The sequence below is a fragment of the Chironomus tepperi genome, unplaced genomic scaffold, assembly GCF_022539635.2.
Source record: "Chironomus tepperi strain 1889 unplaced genomic scaffold, CSIRO-AGI_Ctep_v1 contig_351, whole genome shotgun sequence".
Classification (NCBI taxonomy): domain Eukaryota; kingdom Metazoa; phylum Arthropoda; class Insecta; order Diptera; family Chironomidae; genus Chironomus; species Chironomus tepperi.
In genome coordinates this window covers 454,899-476,051 of record NW_027226473.1, presented here as the reverse complement: position 1 = coordinate 476,051, position 21,153 = coordinate 454,899, and the positions used below count along the sequence as shown (strand labels likewise).

The window sequence follows — 21,153 nt, the reverse complement described above, 5'->3', positions numbered from 1 at the left end:
TGATGAAACCTTTCATTATTATAATTTTGGAAACAATCCAAATGACGATAGCTTACATAGCAAATTTCCAAACCATTTAATTATGGATATAAAGGAATCAGCAACAAAAAAAGCTCAATACTCACCCATCATTAGAAATAAGAGATCCGACACAGCCAGACTGAATAGATAATAATTTGTAGCGGTATGCATTGAGGCATTCTTAACGATGACAACGCATACAATTAAGTTTCCAAAAACTCCCGTTACAAAGACTCCGACATATAAGATTGTAACCTAGAATGAGAGAGAATATAGATAAAGTTGGATATAGGATATAAGATTGCAAATGATAGATGCTTTTTAATTTAACATTGAACTTGAAGGACTAAAGACTATAGAAATAAAATAGAAGGAAGTGACAATGGCACGAGTTTCCTTTCATTCATTTCTGTTGTGATATGGTATGGCTTGATAAAGATAAAGAAAAAATCTTTTCTTTTTTGTTTTGTGTCGTTTTATTGGGGTTGTTTGTAAATGACGTGTGGAAATTGGATTTAGGAACGGATTGGTTGGTGATAGAGGAACTTAGGATATGATTTGGTGTATATATTAGGGTATAGATTAGGAAATTGAGTCCTAGAGTGCATAACCAATGGTATAGTCTTGTATATTGCATAGTTTATGATGTAACATAATATATAAAATAGCCGCAAAGGTATCATGCTAAGTATCAGATGTAGTAACCCTCTTGGTGCCCGGCAAATATTGTAAAATTGCATGACAAATCATATGGTCAAGGAGAAACCTGAAGATGAGTTACTGAGTTCAGTCATTATAAGTGAATGCTAAAGGCTCTAAACAAACTTTTTCTTAATAACCTAGAGTAAATTCAGTAAATAGTTCCTGAATAAGAGCTCAAAATATGAGATCAATCCTAAAATTGAGGAAAATCATCAGTTGAAGTCATGTTGACCTTCAATTTTCTAGAATCTTTAATTAATTCATCTCTATGCGTCTAAGAAAAGAACTCTTATAAATAAGCAGTTGATAGAGATGAAGAAATGTTGTACTTGGCATTAGAAATTATCTTGTGGAAGCCACCGATGGAACCCGCTTCAGACGACATCTATGGGAGGTCATGTATCACAATTGATCTATACTATCAGCGAAATAAGTAAGTATGATTCTTAGCATCCCACACAAGTGATTTAGCAACCTTCATTCAATCTCACACATCAATTTAAGTATTAGGCCCAACTTACTGACCATCCCCATTTGCACAAATCATGTATATATGTGTACACGTATAGATTACATTGTAACAATGAATGAAACTTTATGCCCAAGCTTTTGTTTTATTCTTCATTCTTTGCCATTTTTATTCCTTCTTTTCTTCTATTGTTCCATCATCAATATCACATTATACAGTTTAAGCATGTCATTGATTCTTATTGTTTCACGCAAGATATCAAAAAACAATTTGCACAAGTTTTTGAGCTAGTCATGAAGTGATAATAAAGATATTGGAATTGACGTGGAAAATTGCTTTTTCTTTCAATAAAAATATTAGATGATTTTAAATTTAAATTCAATTTTGATTCTATTGTGTTATGGAATGTAGTTTGTATAGGATTGAACAAGATGATAGTGGAAGCATATTGTGGAATTTAATGAAGATGAGATTTTCAGCATATTTTAGATGCTGTGTTGGAGTGATGTGGTAGACTGGGGTGTAGTGAAGAGAACAGTTGTTGGAGTCAAAGGCAGTATGTTCTTGAAAAGCACAAGCTGGTTGGTCGATCCAAAATTTGACACCAAGTCAAAGTCACGACGGTCTGGGACCGGATTATTGATCGATTAACCAACTTTCGCATTTCAAGATTCTAAACCAGAGGCACACCTGGTTCTTAAGTCTCGACCGAAACCATACGGCATACGGCTAAGGCCTTCTGGTGCCGCGGCACTCAGGTTGTCCATCACTGTCCTGAACTAACGGCTCTCACTAAAATGCTGTTCATAGGTTTCCTAAAACTCCTAGTTGGTCACTCGAACAGCATAATTTGGCTAATTACAGTGTTGTACGTAAAAAAGGACCAAAATCAACTGTCACGTAACCCTCAGAGCTATGGTTTCCCGATATCGGGACCGGGACCGGGAAATTCCGGGACTGTCCCGTCCCGGTCCCGTCCCGAGTCCCGAAAATCTTCCGGGACTGGTCCCGCGGGACCAGGTTTTAAAAAAAATTCTTACAAACTCTTAAAAAATAAAAAAAAATAAAAATAAAAAACGTATAATTTGTAATCAAAAATTTAAAATCAATATAAATTATATAATTTTACCAAAAAACATGAGAAATATGAAGCTATAAATTAGTATTTTGAATTTTTTTGAGTTAAAAATTTAAAATTTATTATGGTCTTCAGATTTTTGTTCTGAAATGCAGTCGCAAATAATATAAACCTAAATCAAACAAGCCCTTTTAAATAAACCTGTCGATTTTCAGCTAATTTAAGGTTTTTAAAAAATTTAAAGGTTTAATACTTTTTAAATTGATTACAAATATTAGAGATTATTTCTCATAAGTAAAATTTGATTCTTCATAATCGTATAAACGGTGAATATGATAGTTAAACTCAGAATTATTTAGTGTTATTCTATTTTAAAATCATTTAAAACTAGTCAGGTTTAAGAGTTTTGAAAATATAAATCCATCATTAAATTTTTGAAAATACACATTAAGCTTAAAAACACCAAAAATATATTAAAATATTGTACTTTTTAGTACATATATTTTTTCGGGAAATCCCGGGATTTCCCGGTCCCGTCCCGATCCCGTCCCGGTCCCGGAAAAGTTTCGGGACCGGGATTTCGGGAAAGCATACTCAGAGCATCCCTATGCCGCAGCATCAATACGGCAACATAGCAGCATCTGAGTACCAAACCATGCTTCCCAAAATGCTGTTATCTACAAATTTTTAAAGCACAGATCCTCAATATAATGTAAATTACAAAATCCGCGACTGATTTACATCCCAAATGGAACGTATCTCATTTCCATTAAATCCATTTTAATCCGCATAAATATAATTTTGCTAAGAAGATTTGTTTCAGCTTAAAAAGTTCTAAATTATTCATCATAATCATGACACAATACTTTCATAGATTTCCCTCGTTTCCTTTCCTTTCACAATTTTTATGTCACTTTTGTTTGTCATTTAGGAGAGAAAAAGAGGCAAAAAATCAATAAAAAAGCTGTAAATCATTCAAAGAAATAAAAAATGTCTTCTTTTTAGGAATCAAACGAGGTAAAAAAAGGTACGCGAGGACAATTTTTCACATACTTTTCATTTATCAACACCAAAAAATGTTAAAGTCAGGCTTTGTTGACATCATGTGTCAATAAAAGATTAAAAAGGAACAACCACAGACGAATTTGGCATGAAATTATGCTTATTATCTCCATTTACCTTCATTTTTGTTGACTGCAGAAGGCATAAATGTAAATTATACTTATTTTTTTTTCACTTTGTTTAGACAACACAACGTGACGACATAAAGAAACAGAGATAAAGCTTTAATTTACATATTCAAATGCGATATCACATGAAATATCCATTTATGGATGTTTCTCTATTTTTTATTTCAATTTTTAAAGGTAATGCAAAATAGGAATAACGACGTTTTTAAAGAATGTTAGCTAAAAAAGTGAGAATTTGGATGGCAGTTGATGGCATGGCTGGCTAATTGACTAGTTATAGCTCGTGGATGACCAAAGAACTGTTGGAAGGAAGCCAACAATTAAGACAGTGCTGAACTTAACATTGAAAATTGGCAGACGATAGGCAACGATAGAGCATGCCTTAGGCGTCATGAAAGAGAAGCCGTGGACCACAATTGATCTGTAGGCAATTGATCTGTCAGCATAGCAACTAAGACTGCAAAGAGTCGAAGCAAAGGAAGATTCAACACCAGTTTCAGTATGAATCGCTCCTATCAACTAACTTAGGATTCTAGATCAACAACTGAGCGGCACAATGCAGCGAATCGCATTTTTCTCTGTAAATATAGATCCAAATCAGCCGTCATTGTGCCATCGGGGAATTGCAGCGAAAAAGCAGCAATGTTCTAGTTGGTTAGGAAGTTCCATCTTGTCAACTTGGCCGTTAATAAAGCGACATTCCCTAACAAACAAAGAGTCTGCTTTCATGGTTCTTAAAGACCCCTACGTTAGCTAAAAATGGTATTTTTGACTGTTAGAAATATCAGTGCCTGACCGAAATACATTGTACTATTCAGGATAATCCATGTGGCCATGGATCACACTTGATCTGTACGGCCAGCGAATTAAGTAAGTATTCAAGACATTCTGACCCTAAATCCTGAAATTTCCCAAAAATAACCTAATTATCGTCCCCAAAAATCCCATTTAAAATCCCACAACCTCCCATCATCCTTCATAATATTCAACTGCAATAATGCCATCCCATAAACATTTTTTAAATAGAACCTCCACATCCCCTATGTATTTAAACGCATATAAAAAAAAAGTTTTTCTTTTTTATACATCTTCAGGCGTATGTCGTATGACATAAAATAAAATGAAAATGCGTAAGGACTCTTATTATGACATTTTTATGGAAATTACTGTCTTTTTGATATTCTCACATGTGAATATAATAATGTCTCAAGTTTCATCTCGTCATTGCAAATGTTGGTTTTTTTTTTGTTTAGTCACGCCGTGTGCTGTCACAGCTGTTTATTAAAAAATTGTTGGTGTTTCTATTTTGGGAATTTTGAGAGAGATTCTCTTGAGGGTAGACTTAGAGAGAGAGACTCTCTATTTGAGAGTCGATTGAGAGAGAGGCTCTCATTTAAGGGTCAACTGAGAGTGAGAGAGACTCTCTTTTAAGGGTCAACTGAGAGAGAAACTCTCTTTGAGGGTCGATTGAGAGAGAGACTCTCATTTAAGGATCGAATGAGAGAGAGAGACTCTCATTTAAGGGTCGACTGAGAGAGAGACTCTCATTTAAGGATCGAATGAGAGAGAGAGACTCTCATTTAAGGGTCGACTGAGAAAGAGAGAGACTCTCATTTAAGGGTCGACTGAGAAAGAGAGAGACTCTCATTTAAGGGTCGACTGAGAGAGAGACTCTCTTTTAGGGGTCGACTTAGAGAGAGAGACTCTCTCTTAAGGGTCGACTGAGAGAGAGAGACTCTCTTTTATGGGTCAACTGAGAGAGAGACTCTCTCTTAAGAGTAGACAGAGAGAGAGATCGGGGCTATCAGCTCAGACCATTTCACGGTCTGAATACATTCACGACAACATGCAACATCCAATACATTTTCTTTATCTAAAAATGAAATCAAATACGTTCTCCCTAACATGTATATGACTTTTTAAAGCCACCGATGAGTTATCGTTTGTCAAGCCTTTTTGATAAGATAATAATAACGAGCTTTATGTCATTACATCTATTATATTTATAATCGGATTCTTATTTTTTCTCCATCGTTTAGCGATATTTTTTATTGCTTCACATGCTGGCACAAAAGAATTGAAAAAGAAAAGGTTTTCTTTTGAAATAAAAATAAAATAAATAAAATTTAATTAAAATTAAAATTTTTCTGTTTGCTTAGCGACTTCCTTTGATGTGCTTGATTTTATTCTTTCGATGCTCATTTAGACATTTTACAATTTTTTACCCTTCTGCACGATTTTTCATGTATTTATTGACATTTTCATTCCATTTTGTGTACTATTCGAGATTTTTTTCATAAAGGATTTGTCAATATTGATTTTCAGTTCCAAAATTATCTGAAAAAAGTTTGAACTTTTTTTTGATTATTTATGACGAAATTACCTGACTTCCGAGAATGATTTATTAAAAATATTCTGTTTATTTTCGCGAAAATAGCTGTGAAGCCTTTGGGTTAAGCAAATAAATTCAAGCTCAAAAGGTCAGGATGTCAAGCATTTATGATAAATTCGGATAATTTAATTTCCGAGATGATTTTCCAGAAAAGGAGATTTTGAAGGGAAATTGAGATGATCGTGGCACTAAGTCAGGTTGAGGAGATCAGCAATATACAGGTTTTTAATGATCTGAGGTGGAAATGGCTCAGTTTAGAGGAATCAAGCATGTGAATTGGTCACATTATGATGATCTCATTTAGTTCCAAATATTGTCTAAATTCCAATGTACACAACCGAATTAACGCTCATATCAAAAAAATGGCTCTTAGCGTTCATCAAGCTTTAACTCTGCTTTTTGGGTATTAAAATTATGTCTTCAAAATTTTTATAGCACGTGATTTCAAACTTTTTCTTCCTTCACGGTTCATTTCGTGCAAAACTTTTTCTTTCTTAAAAATTTCATGTTCATTCATTAGTTACTCATGTACAGTATCAAATGTATCGATAAAATTCAATGAAGAAGATGTCAGAAAGAGGAAAAAAATTGTTGAAGCTTTTGGCTTCTTAATTATTCATGTAGACACGATAAGTGGGGTTCAACAAGTATCGAACGCAAAAGATTGTTGAACGTTTAAAAGTTTTATTATTTTATTGATTTTTAAATACTAAAAGTATGACCTTGTGGGGGGCAACAACTGATTTATGTCTGAGAGACTCTCTTTAGGGTCGACTCAACTAAGAGAGAGACTCTCTTTAGGGTCGACTCGGCGGAGAGAATGAGAGACTCTCTTTAGGAATGACTCAACAGAGAGAGAGAGGCTCTCTTTAGGGTCGACTCGACTGAGAGAGTCAGAGACTCTCTTTAGGGTCGACTCGACTGAGAGAGTCAGAGACTCTCTTTAGGGTCGACTCGACTGAGAGAGTCAGAGATTCTCTTTAGGGTCGACTCGACTGAGAGAGTCAGAGATTCTCTTTAGGGTCGACTCGACTGAGAGAGTCAGAGACTCTCTTTAGGGTCGACTCGACTGAGAGAGTCAGAGACTTTCTTTAGGGTCGACTCAACGGAGAGAGAGAGACTTTTTTTAGGGTCGACTCGATAGATGAAGAGAGAGAGACTCACTATAGAGCCAACACTGTCAAATTCCACAGAAACCTCATAAATGCTATATTCTCAGAATCAACACCTACATTCAGTCAACTAAATAACTCAATCCTACATACCTCAATTGCAATTATTTATTCAGCAATTTAAAAAATTCACAAAATACCGCGTGACATTCAAGTCAAAAATTCCACCCCGAACAACCTGATTATACGTTACAAATAAATAATTTTATAAGTATTTTTCCAAACATATTTCCAGTAATCATCATAATTGTGTCCTAGTTATATATTCATAAATCAATAACAATTTTAAATGAGAAGACATTTGTCAATAACTCAACTATGGCATGTGACGTACATTTCCTGTAGTTTTATTGATTATATTCGAAGATAAAGTACTTAAAGTAATGGGATGTAATTAGTCTAAAAATATTGAATAAAAGAAGAAAAATGGGGAGACAGAAGGAAAATTGAGGATAGAATTATGAAATATTAAGGTTATAAGCTCAGAAGTTGAAAAAGAATGTATTGGCAAATAGCCAATCTGGATTGTTGAGCAACTCAATAGCTTAATGGTCTGAGTACTAGACCGGTAATCGAAAGGAACAAGGTTCAATACCCTCTTGGGGAATCATTGCAAATTCAGTTTTTATTCAGTCAATATTAACCGAAACTAGCTATTACTTAGCTCTTAGACGTCCAAAGAACTTATGGAAGGAAGCTGTCGATAGAGATAGAATTGTGCTTGGATAGTTTCGGAAATTGGCAAGTGAAAGCTAGCAAAAGAGCCAGCTTCAGACGACTCCTGTGGGAGGTCATGGATCACAACAGACCTGATCACGTAGCCACCAGGACACCCCCAAATCTTACCTTCAACAGGACGAAGTAGCTAGGTAGCAGAGAACAGCATTGTACTGTTTGGAATAATGATTCTTTCAAGCATTCCCAAAAGGCATACGATGTAAAAAAAAATTAGGAAAATAATGTCGGGCATGCCTCTGAATTATAGTCAAATTCGACATAATCCGGCTCTATACAAGGGACATGCTTGCATGGCATCACTATTTTTTGATCATTCTTCATATTGTATGCCTTAAGGAATTTTAAAAACTATGCTTTCCGACCATTCTTCGCACCGTATACCCTACAGGATCATAGAAACCACAAACAACCCCTAAAATTCTAAAAGTCTCCAAAAAAACTCCAAAATAATGATAAAAAACCACAAACAAGTCATCAACTCACCCATATTGCAGTCTCCAATGGCATTTGTTTGGCACCCAAATGAAAGCTAAGATAATCATCAACAGAACAATTAAAATCTTCATTGCTTGGATCACATAAATGAAATAAATCACTATTATTGCCATCACCAACAAGTCCATCATTTGTTATATTTAAAAATGACTTTGTTGCATTTAAATCCACAATATTTGTGGTTGCTGATGCTAATGTGCTTGTCACGTTCGATAAGCTGATCCATTTTGTTGGCGATGATATTGTTGATGCCGTTATTGTTTCAAACATATTTACAGAACCGAAACAAAAATTTGTTGAAACAAAAGGAACCAAAAAAAAAACACTCGAATGACTTTTTTTACGCTACACTCAGACACACACACGCGCGAGTGTGGCTACTTTTTGTGCTTGATACGAGCATCGACTCACATAACATTGGGAACAAAAGAGGGAAAAAAACTTTTTTTATGACTCGAACACACTGATAAGCCGCAATATTGAAAATGTTTTATTATTCTGATGAAGTTTCACCAGTTCTGTTTGTTGTTTGCTCTCGGTCGACATGATATCACAATTATCAACACTTATCTCATCTCAGTTACTCTTATTCCATCCATACTAACTTATCATTTATCAAACATGAGATGTGATTCACTTAAACTTCTTATTTCACTGAACTGAATTTCTTGTTTTTTTTTTCTATTTTTCCTTCTTTGTGGTGTCTTATTTCCTGTATTTTTATCTTGTAGCTTTTATATATTATTATTTTCCTTTTGATGGGATTTTTATGAATTTTATTCACGCTTCTTCTTCAGCCGCTTGCTATGATTGATGGAAAATAATCTGGAATTAAAGGAAAATGTTGAAGAAATTAATAAAATTCATGAAAATTTAATGCAAAACTAAAGGTTGGTTCTGTGGAAGGGATACATTGGGGATAAGTTTTTAACCACCATCCACTTCCATCCCCCTTAAAGAAATTTTTGGCTTCGTCTTGGTAAACTTAAGAGCACAATGTGGTTTAGGTAGGTCTTTGCCTGTTAGAGATACAACATAGTCAATCTAGTCACGGTTTTTCATCGGTTTAAAATCCAACTTTTTTCATCGAGTGATTTTCTTCATAGAAACAAGACCGAACCTAGTTCTATGATGTAAATATGGATTTTTCCACATAGCCAGTGCTAAATACCACAGATAAGTGTGGTTTTAGTGATCAAAGTTATGAGTTCAGTGTTCAATCTTGAATTATCTCGATCCCATTTGAACCTTGAGAATTTGTCGAGGTTGAGACAAAGGAAACGCATTTCCTCAAAGAAAAATGTTCTTTAATTCTCTAAAATGGTTGCAAATGCTTCAATCTGCCGTCTTTAAAAACTGTTAATATCTCTCTTTAAGATCGCATTCAAGAGGAGGATTAAGGAGGTGAAAGGTTGATAATTAACCCTCCTCACAACTTTATTTCTGACTACACATTTGTCCCTGTTACTAACCAAAATTGTCGTCAATCTAAATAAAGCATTCACAGTAAATTAATCCCTCGGTTATCCACAAAACATTATATTCATTCTGAATTCGTTTATCCTTCTTTTATATCAATAAGATTAAAAATATTAATCTGTAAAAGAGAAAGACATTGATATTATAATATAAAATAATATTATTTCAAAGTGAAAAGAATCTATTTTTTTATTTTCATATTTAAGTCGCAATTGGTAAAGATTACAGAAGCTTTTAGAAGATACGAAGGTGAAAAAATAAAAAAATCTTCTGAGTAAGCTTTAAATCATCACTGTTTATATTACTTTAATTCACCGACACAGTAAGATACGCAAATAAATTTGCTGGCATTTATTTTTGTCTCCTCCGCAATTTAATTAAGACTTAATGAATGTGTTTGTTGAGGTTTTTTATGAAAAAGTATTTGTCAACTTGTGGGAATTACTGCAGTGAATTATAAAATTTATTGTAATGTAATTAACTTACTTAATATGATGTAAAATTAGGAAGTTGTTGGAATCAGTCTTAATTAATTATGTAAATTTTCAATGTTCAAAATTTTTAATTTGCAGCAAAACTTTGAAATCGTAAACTAAGTTCAAAAAGTCTCAAACGCTCTTGACAGTGAATTTATTGAAATATTATCAATTCCTTTCATTTCCATTTAATGACAATTTCGTGACATTAGTGCATTTTTAATAGATTTTTGAGGAAAGTAAGGCAATTATTTTATATTTTACTCTATTACCTAGCTAAGTGGTTGTATGACAAGCTAGAATACCATGTGATTTGAGTTGTGAAATTGAATGGAATGCAAGTAAGGCATTGAAAATCTCAAATATTTGCGGTAGCCCAAATAGATCGAAATATCCCAAATATTTTGGTATTTGGAGATTTGTATTGACATCTCTAGAACATACAGATCAATTGTGATCCATGGCCTTAATTAGATGTCAACTATGACTTTAAATATCCTTAAGATAATCATCAATTATGGACTCTGGCATGCAATGAGCATACTCATCTAAATGAGCGTGCTTATGAGCATAGTTCCCCCAGATACCTAGCTAGAAATGGTTTGATGGAAGTTTTGTATGAATTGCAAAAAAAGAAGTGATTTTGAGATTTTTATCTCGAAAAACCTTATTAAATTGAAGAATTTTGTACAAAAAAGGAGTAAGTTGACTCAACAGCGTTCTTCCTAAATATACCACTGGGCCATAGTAACCCATTCGATTGAACCAATTTAATTCGACATGTTTAGTTTTGTGGACATACTCATGATTATGATCATTATCTGTTCGGGTACTCGATCTATACTTTCACTTAATTATCAATTACAATAAAGCATGCTGTCATAGCACATGTATCCCATTACGGTACCTAAAAGCGGACTCATTGCAACCTAGGGACTTGAATTTTTCAGCCATAACTTTCAATTTTTAACACAACTTCAACTTCATTTTCAACACAAAATTATCAAAATTAAAATTTCATTTTAAAATAAAAGTTTTAACGAATTTTTCACCAGAACTGAATACCAAAAACATCACATGACTTTAAAATTCATTTGCAGTAAAACTTTTAATTAGAATTCTAGTTCTTTTTTTTTTGGAAGTGAAGTTTGTCATTTTAAAATATTCATATGACAAAGTCATATCCACACATGTAAACTTGTTGCATGACGAAAATATTTGTTGATGTATATTCTCTGTTTATAGCAGACATCATGTAAATTATAATCAAAAGTGATCAAGAAGAGTAATTAATTTTCTTGCTGCTAATTGATAATTAAAATTTCATGACAAAATTGATTGTGTCATGCTCGAGACTGCTTTGCTGTCATTTGAGAATTTTACGGTGGGCTTTGTTCTGAATAGTTCCATTTTTTTGGAATTAATTTGTCATTTTATAAATTAGTAAAATTGATATTAATTGATGATGAAGATTATTTAAGAATTTAGGTGGAATTGATGATGATTTTAAATAATTTGGATAGAATTGGAGTTTATGTTAGAATGAAATGAGTCAAAACTCGTCAATTAAGATGCAGCCAAATTGGAATGCTGGAGAATTTGCAACCAAATTTACTTTCTGACTCAAAACCTACCTCACTCACCTCACATACCTCACTCAGCTCATCCGCATAACCCACCTCGCCCACTTCATCCACCTAACCCGCCTCACCCATCTCATCAACCTCGCCCACCTCACAAAACTCCGTAACAAAACATCCATGAGAAAATAGGAAATTAAGCAAATTAGTAAAAATTGCAAGACAATTAGGGAGAAATCAATAATCAACGATGGTTTTTCAACAATAAAAATCCTTTCCTGACTTCAACACTGGTGGGTCTACATGCACAGCTCCCACGGGGTGGCCACAAACTGTTTGATGGGCGTTCTGCATAAAACACAGTAGACTTTGAGATTTTTGACACGATGAACCTTAGTATATTGTAGAATTATGACCACAAAAAGGCGGAGTAAGGTTGAACCCAAGTATCTCTTCTTAAATATACCCCTGTCCCAACCTTCCCTTCCAATAGTCTCACTTCGAACAAATTTTCAAAAAATCAATTGACAATAAGTAAACGACCCTTATGTGATTCTCCTAAATTATTGCAACTACAATATTAAGCTTGTTCTATGTGATTGCCTAACCAGCATTCTCTCTTACTTATTAACTTCGCTGACCATACAGTTCAAGTGTAATTCATGGCCTTCCTCGGTAAGCGCCTAAAGCTGACTGAAGCCAGCATTCTCAATAATCATAAATCCACTAATAAATATTATCAGCTATCAGCAGTAATTCACATCCATCCATCCATAATACACCAAAATCCTTTTACAATACAGAACAATATAAACAAATACACATGTGGGTTTATTGTTGAAAATAACGCACATACAAATTCTTTTGTGTAATCAATTGACATTGCTTTTGGGAGTGTCTTTTTTCTTCTATTCTTGAACAACGAATCTAAATTAAGTGTGTATAATATCATGTGACATTATTCAATCATCACTCGAATAAATTGATTCGCTTTTATTGTGTAATGCTATTTTCTTTTGTGGCATTTAAGAATTTTGTGAACGATATCAGCTTTAATAAATCTGAAATGTTCAATTTGTGTTGGATAAATTGCGCATAATGAAGTTTCATTTCTATTGAATAATGAATTTATTGACTGAAAAAAGATGACATAAATTGGCAGTTGACCTTAATTGCACGATATATTTTTTTATCATAGATATATTCTGATTTTAGATCGTTATTTAATGTTGATTGTGGATATTTTCGAGATTATTGAGGATTTTTATTCTTGGGAAAGGTTAGAGTAACTTAAAGGTTAGAATATTGTTATTTAAGGAGTCAAATTGGCTCGGTGGTGGAATGATTTAGTAATTCGGTATCTAATTGTAGCCATATCGATCCTGTAATCATGAATTCGAGACCATTCGAGACTCAGCAAGAGGAATTCTCATCACTAGTCCTTTTTCGAATCATATGCAGCTGAAACGCGGCTTTCAGCCTCCTTTTGCAGACTTCAGTAAGTTATATCATCAGAAGAGTGGTTCTGATCACACTATAAACTGAAAGACTAATTAGTGCAGAGGTCTGGCGCATCCTAACTCATCAAACAATCATTAGCTGAGAAAAGCAGAACCCACAATAAGTCGGGACACAGAAGTCTTCAATATTATGTCACTTAGCATTTAAAATAGGATAGAATAGTGACTGGGACGCACGAAGGCCCAATGCAGCGTAGGGAATGTCTAAAGACAGCTATATGCTTCGAAGCCTTCTGCTAGTTCGGGATATTGAGAATCACGCGTCCTTTTCAGCACATCCAATCTAGGAACTCTTCTGGAGTATGATAGAAAATCAGATCTAATTTTGTCCAAAATCCTAGTGTTCCTTAATATCTCAATAGCCTCCCTAAGATTATACTACACATTAATGACCCCCATAAAGCCTCTCAACTCAATCAAAATGTCTAGAATCCCAAAATACTTCATTACTTTTATTCAAAAAATAATGATTCAAAGTTAATTTTAGCAGACTAGACAAACTCACTCACACCAGCTCAGCACTCACTTAATTTATAAAGAGATAAATACCAAATACCCTTAAAAAGGTCACTTAAGTGCTCAAACAATGAATTCAATGTCAGCTCAGCATTAAAACATTAGAAAAGAAATGAGAAGGCGTCAAAATTGATGGTTTAATGTCTCATATAATCCTTAGTATAGATCTATATCAGTGGTGGGCAACCTTTTATTTCTTGCGGCCGTACTTGATGGTAAACTTCAACCGAAACCCCACACAGGAAATGGTTCATTAGATTTTCGAAAAAGTGTTCCGCGGCACACAGGTTGCTCACCTCTGATCTATATTGATGGAACAGCTCGAAGGCTTCACATATGATACAACCAAAATAATGACAAATAAGCACAAAAAAATTTTTCTTTTTATTTCTTTTGTTCCATTTCATTATTATTAGTGCTGTAAATGACAAAATCGACGTGATATTAATCATAAGGATATATTAACTTTATTTTTACTGTGTACGCGTGTAGATCATAACGATGAGGTAGTTTTTGAATGAAATTAATTATGCATAACTAAAATGATGTCGTTCATGTCAAATATGTGTAATTTTCGATAATGAATGACAGCCTTTAAAATTGATATTAATGGATATTGAAGAAGAAAAGTAGTTGGGAGGTGTTTGGAATTTTTTGTCGTTTTAATTGAACATTTTGGGACTAATTTGAATAGATTTAGACATTTATGGGTCAATTTGATACTAAAGGTTGTGATTTGTTTGGCTCTAGATCCCGAAGTACTAAGCCATTCCACCAGTGGATACATCCAGCAACTACTAGACTGACGATATGGAAAAAGAGCTGATTTGGGACAGGGATTGAACCCACGACCATTGGCATGTAAGTCAATCGCTCTATCATTCAAGCCATTGAAGCCATTTTCCCACTGAAGCCACTGGAGCCACATCACATTATTAAACCCCAACAGATTAATTCTCATATTCCAAAATTAAATTCCAAAAATAAATTAATTTGCATACTATCATGCATATATGCTAAAGCATCAAATTTAAATTAACATTTTCCTGTTTAAACAATAAACCTCTCCTGTGTATCACACATGATACCTCAATGTATTTATTCATCTAACAAACAATATAAATTTATATTTGATGAATATAATAGGATCAAATGTTAATGTATAACAATAACCCACACACACATAATAAAACTATAAACTTAACAAGTTTACCTAAAGTTTAACAAACAAAAAAACTTTATCATGTAAGACATTCAATCATTTTAATTGAATAATGGATTCATAAAATGTCAAAATTGAGCCTTGACTTAATACATTTTATGTATCACATTGATCCTCATAAATCCGCTTAATAACTATATTTGACATACTGTATAATCCACATAAATTCCAGAAAAGGACAATAACAGCCACTGTGTATGTATCTCAGCCACTTATTGTAATCATAAGCATATCAATGCGGATCCAATAAACTTCTTAAAAAAAGGAGCAGATTATGTCAAGTGTTGACACAAACGATTTGCGGTCTTATTTTATTTGGTGACATGATAATGGCATTTATTGTGTCCTTTTATATTATTTACTACTGTGGTTAATAGGTGTTAGTAGACAGACACAACAATAAAATGGAATGGAAGAAGAAATTCACTATCAATGTCAAGTTTGATGACTGTTTTTTGAGGTTATGGATGAAATATAGTTTAGTCTTGCAGATCTGAATGATTTTGAGCTACATGTTATATTCGGCTTAAGGATACTGACATTTTAACGAGTGAGAATGCACCAGACTTCAGCATTTAATGAACCTACAGCTTAAATAGGACCCAAAGCACTAAATCAATGACATTACTGCCTATAGCCTCCAAAGAGCGAGTCTGTGATTTGCATGATTCGAAAAAGGACACAATTTGCAATGCCGAAGCTCGAACCCATGCTTGCTGGATCGGTGTGCAATGATTAAGCTATGCCATCAAGCTCCTTTGACTCAGGCAAGGCTCACAAGACACTGAAATTTTATAAGAAGTCAAGTCGGCTAAAATTGAGTTTTTCATGACTTGACTTCTTATAAAATTCCAGTGTCTTGTGAGCCTTGCCTGAGTCAAAGGAGCTTGATGGCATTGTGACTCGACTTTGAGTTCATACGACATGCCAGCCTCATAATTCGGTGAATCTAAGCTTTGGTTTGTGTTCAGACTTAAAATTCAACTCCATAGAAACAATTCTAAAGAAGCACAAACAGAATTAGCGATAAATTAACATTTGACATCAGAAAATCACATCCATGTGTAGGTGTCAGCTGAAAATTCACATCGCGAACTGAAAATTTCAATTCTGTTCGGAAATAACCTTGAAGATTTTTGTTCAATAATCCTGAAATTTGTTGGATTTACTCTTTTAAGACTTCAAATTTATTCTTTTTTAAATGCAAGGAAAAATTTGTAAATTTTTGAATTAAATTAAATTTTCTGGGAATTAAAAAAGGTACGGAACAGATGGCTGTTGTCACGGATGTGAAAAATCTCACAACAATTAAATAAAGCTGCGATCATTCAGACATTAATGTTGAATCTTTTTTAATCTGAATTTTATTTCATTAAAAAACGTGAAAGTCTTAAATAATCAAGAATTTGCAATGTTTTTGAGACTTTCATTGTAATTAAGGAATTAACATTCTTAGAATTAAATTCATTGAATTTTACACACGCAAATTTAATTAAAATTTTTAATCTTGAATTTCTTGGAATTTAATGTCATTGAAATTTTCTTAATTTTAAACTAAACCATTTAAATAAATCAAATAAAAAGTTGAAAAATAACGGTCAAAATTTTTTTGAAAATTTTTCAAATAATTTGTGCGAGTGGACAAAACTACGTTAGTAACAAACAGAGGCGTTTAACTGCAGCCCCTCACCAACTCCCAACTCCAATCAAAATAAACTTTTCAACCTCCAACAAAAAATCTTCTCACTGCAGTTCCATAAACCTTAATTCCATTTGTATAGACTCAATAGAATAATAACAATAACTTTACATTGTTGATGTTACAGCTTTAATGTTGCGTCTGTGAATGTCACACAATTCCTTTACATCTCAATGTTGTGTCTCATTAGTCTTATAAATGTAAATAAATGACACTTTGATGCAGCACAAAAGCAAATAATTTTTATTCTTGTTGTACTTAATACTTAATATTCGCATATTAAAGAAAGGAAAGAAATGTCAAAAGGAAAAAGTGATTTACAGCATGAGGCTGAATAGCAAGTAAAGAAAAAAATGAAACCAGTGAGCTTAAATGAGAAAAACATAAATCAATTTGCAATAGACAGGAGTTGCAGTTGTGTATATCATTAAGAATTTTATTTAATTTAGTGACTAGGCAGCTGTGGATCTGGATTAAAAGGGGTTTGGTTATGTAAAGTGTCTGTAGCGTGTACAGCACATCGTGTTCGCTAAGAACGTCGCTATTTGGACAGTAAGACTTGAAGATCCTCTGTCGACACAGTGACGGCTGATTTTGCTGCCTTGTGCCGATCGAACAGGCTCCAATGGGCTGGATATGTTATTAGAAGACCTGCAGAAGCTCCATTAAGTAAGGTCTTTAAATCAGACCTTGTGGATGGAAAGAGAGCTCGTGGTAGATCCAAGAACTCTTTTAAGGAAGCTGTCGATAGAGTGCGTTTGGTATTGGCAATTGGCAGGCGGAAGCCGGCGATAGAACCAGCTTAAGGCGACATCTGAGGGAGGCCATAGATCACAGTTTATCTGTACGGCCAGCAAAGTAAGTAAGTACCGATCGAGTAGCAGTGTCATAGACTGACAATGTATTAATGCTGCATGATGCGAATAGAATGGACCAATTTTTGTCATCAGAGTTCTGACACGACACCTTCGCATCTTGTTGCATAATACTAATGAAGTAACACCGCCTCAGCGACTTTGTTATGATGTCCAGGCTTATATTGCTCAACTATTCCTCACTGCGATCAATAAAGCAAGTACAGGTCTAAATCTAACCCACTAAACCAGCACCAAAGCTCAATCAGAGTCAAGGCAACGATAATTTTTATGGATCATTTTAGGTCGACTTGAAAAAAATGAAGAAGGAAATGCTTATGCTTGACATTTTCATTAAATGTATTTTATGCACGATATAATATAATTAAAGGTCAAGGATATCCCACCGATGAAATGGGTATTGCTGCCTAAATAATCAACCTTAACTCACAAAATTCAATTTTCACTGATTTATAAATTTTTTTTTTGACTTCTTTCTATTCATCCACAACGTCAACCTCTCGCGTATCTTCATCTTATCTTTATTTACATAAAAAAAAACTGTTGTTTGTCATCTGATTTTATTATGTCCTCACACAGCACCAGAATTAATTTTTATTTAATTTTTCTATTTTTTGCACACTCACAAATGTTAGGTTAGCAAGTGACGGTGTCAGATGTAATAAATTAAATTACATCTAGAAACTTTTTTTTTTTATATATATATCAGCTGAGGGTGACAGGAGAGGTTTCTAACACAAAAAATAAAGCTTGAATTGTATGAAATTGTGAATAGGGTGTAGACAGTATGAGATGTTAAAGTCTGTTTTATTTAAAGGTAAAGTTATTGGATCGGTACTTTTATGGCTGCCGTGAATTTTGAGATGATTTTTTGGTTGCTTAGGGCGTTGACTGTTAGTTCTAGAATCATTTTTTGGGATGACTCGTGTCATTTAATCGATCAACAATCCGAAACTAGACTGTCGTGGTCTTCTCTCACATATTATGTGCAAAAGACCTCAAAACTGCACCCAATACATGAACCTAGAGCTTCGTAACTAGAACAGTGAAATCGAAAAAGAGCTTCAAAATTTAGAATTGACCTGGGATTGAAACCAGAATTTTTGGAACGTAATGCCAAAGCTCTACCATTAAGACGACTGATTACATTTTATCAGGTAACATGCCATGATTTAAAATGGATCCGGTACCGATTTTGAATCGAGTAACTGATTTTTACTAGTCAGGTAATTAAGCTACATAATATGTATGTGTGACTTATTAGATCTAAGAATGATCCATCAGTTTGGGGTCCATAAAGCTGCTTTTGTCTATTTTTCCAGGCTTCACATAGGAGCATGGTTCCAGTAAGTATAGAATCTTAGTCCAATTTGAATTCTGTAGCTAACAAAAGTGAGGCTGTTCACTTGTTGCGTAACATGATCCTTCTCAATCCTCAGTAACAAATTCCCAGCTCCCTTACCTTCACATAATAAGTGTACGATGATCTCAATGTCAAAACAAGCATGAAAATTCCAACCTCCCACCCCCTCCCTTTTGTGGGTGTCATAAAATATTTCATGAATCAAGAACCATTATTTGATGTACTTACTTCAAAAGGATCCATCAATAAATAAGCATAAAAAAATGTTGAAAAATTTCCATACCAACGCAAATTTTTAAAGGTTATATTTCAATCATGAAAGTTTTAGTTCCTTAACAATAAAGACATCAATTGCCTTAATGTCAAAAAATATTCAAAAAAAAAGGAAGAACATTACAGCACTTAGGAAAAAGTTTTTTTCATTCACTATATACCAAAATGGCAAAGGTATAAGCAGCGTAAAATTACGAAAGAAGAATGAAACTTTTTTTAGCGCTTTTTGGTTATGGGAAGGAGTCTGTCTGTCAGTCTGTCCGTCAGTCTGTCCGTCAGTCTGTCCGTCAGTCTGTCCGTCAGTCTGTCCGTCAGTCTGTCCGTCAGCCTGTCCGTCAGTCTGTCCGTCAGTCTGTCCGTCAGCCTGTCCGTCAGTCTGTCCGTCAGTCTGTCCGTCAGTCTGTCCGTCAGTCTGTCCGTCAGTCTGTCCGTCAGCCTGTCCGTCAGTCTGTCCGTCAGTCTGTCCGTCAGTCTGTCCATCAGTCTGTCCGTCAGTCTGTCCGTCAGTCTGTCCGTCAGTCTGTCCGTCAGTCTGTCCGTCAGTCTGTCCGTCAGTCTGTCCGTCAGCCTGTCCGTCAGTCTGTCCGTCAGTCTGTCCGTCAGTCTGTCCGTCAGTCTGTCCGTCAGCCTGTCCGTCAGTCTGTCCGTCAGTCTGTCCGTCAGTCTGTCCATCAGTCTGTCCGTCAGTCTGTCCGTCAGTCTGTCCGTCAGTCTGTCCGTCTGTCTGGGAAAAATGCGATACCGTCAGTCACGAGCGGCCTCGTCCTTACTAGTTTTTTGCTATCGACATTATTTTTTATTGTACAAAAAAATATCAGCATGAAAATTGAACGAAAGAGACCCGAAAAAAATGAAATTAGATTCAATTTGATAAAGGTAATTAACGTTTATGAATATCAATTAAGTTAATGACATCTTGTCACTTGTGTATCAATTTTTTCCCATGACGAAAAAAAGCTTGATTTTAATATAGTGTAATATTGGACAACCTGTGTGTCACGGGGTCGTTTGGATGCTTTGTTAGGGTAGAATGAGAGGATCAATCAAGAATATCCATCAATGCAATATACCTAACTATAATTTGTGTGTTGAGAATCAAACAACTGGCTAGAACAGCAAGAAAAGCACCAAAATGCAACTAGATTATCCCTGGGATTGAACCCGGGTCGTTAGGATTGACTGACTGACACTTGATGGCAAGCATTGACTAAAAGACATTCGGCATACGGTTCCATGACATTTTTAAGGTTGAGAGGATTCCCCAGGAAGGTTGGGGGTGATTCTGGCCCCTTCCTGCACAGCTACATCCTTGAATTTTAACAAGTCATCAACTTCCAAAATTTAATTCTCAATGTTCATCATTTTCTTTGTACTTCAAAAAATAAATATTATTCATTCATGATTATGACTGATTTTGAGCAGTTCCTCTCTCTATGTTATCATCAAAAAATAAATTACCAAAAAGAAGAAAAAATCAAGAAAAATCGAAATTGATTTTTTGTGCCTTTTTTACAATCTCTTTTGATGTCTTTTGCAATTGAGATTGAACCAAACACAGCTTTAATGTTGTTTACCTTATGATTATGAGGTGATGTGTATACTTTACAGACATTGAGAAGATTGATGAAAGAAAAAAAATCTTCTTGTGGTTTGTGGGAAATTTGGTTAATTAACTTCTTTTTTTTTGGAGCTAATTAAGAATTCTGAGAAGGAAATTTATGAATGAAGTTGAAGACGTTTAAGGAAGTTGAAGGATCGTGTGAATTTAATTTTGTTGATGACTTTTTTGAACGTTAATTAATTTTAATTTAATTAACATGAATTCGGGGACTGTTAAAGTCTTGCTATCTAATTTAAGTTCGTATCCTGACCTGACTGGAGCAGAGTTGCAAA

At 34.3% G+C, this 21,153-nt stretch overlaps 1 protein-coding gene across 1 annotated transcript in view; it reads right to left on the bottom strand.

Moving 5' to 3' along the window:
- Window positions 1-21,153, bottom strand: part of CapaR (Capability receptor) — a 60,869-nt gene that overhangs the window by 36,394 nt on the left and 3,322 nt on the right. The window contains exons 2-3 of the mRNA XM_070645124.1: window positions 8,246-9,082; window positions 126-276 (exon numbers count right to left, since the gene is read on the bottom strand). Of these exons, the coding sequence (XP_070501225.1) occupies window positions 126-276; window positions 8,246-8,527 (433 nt within the window). The 5' untranslated portion in view covers window positions 8,528-9,082. The remainder of the gene's footprint in view (window positions 1-125; window positions 277-8,245; window positions 9,083-21,153) is intronic.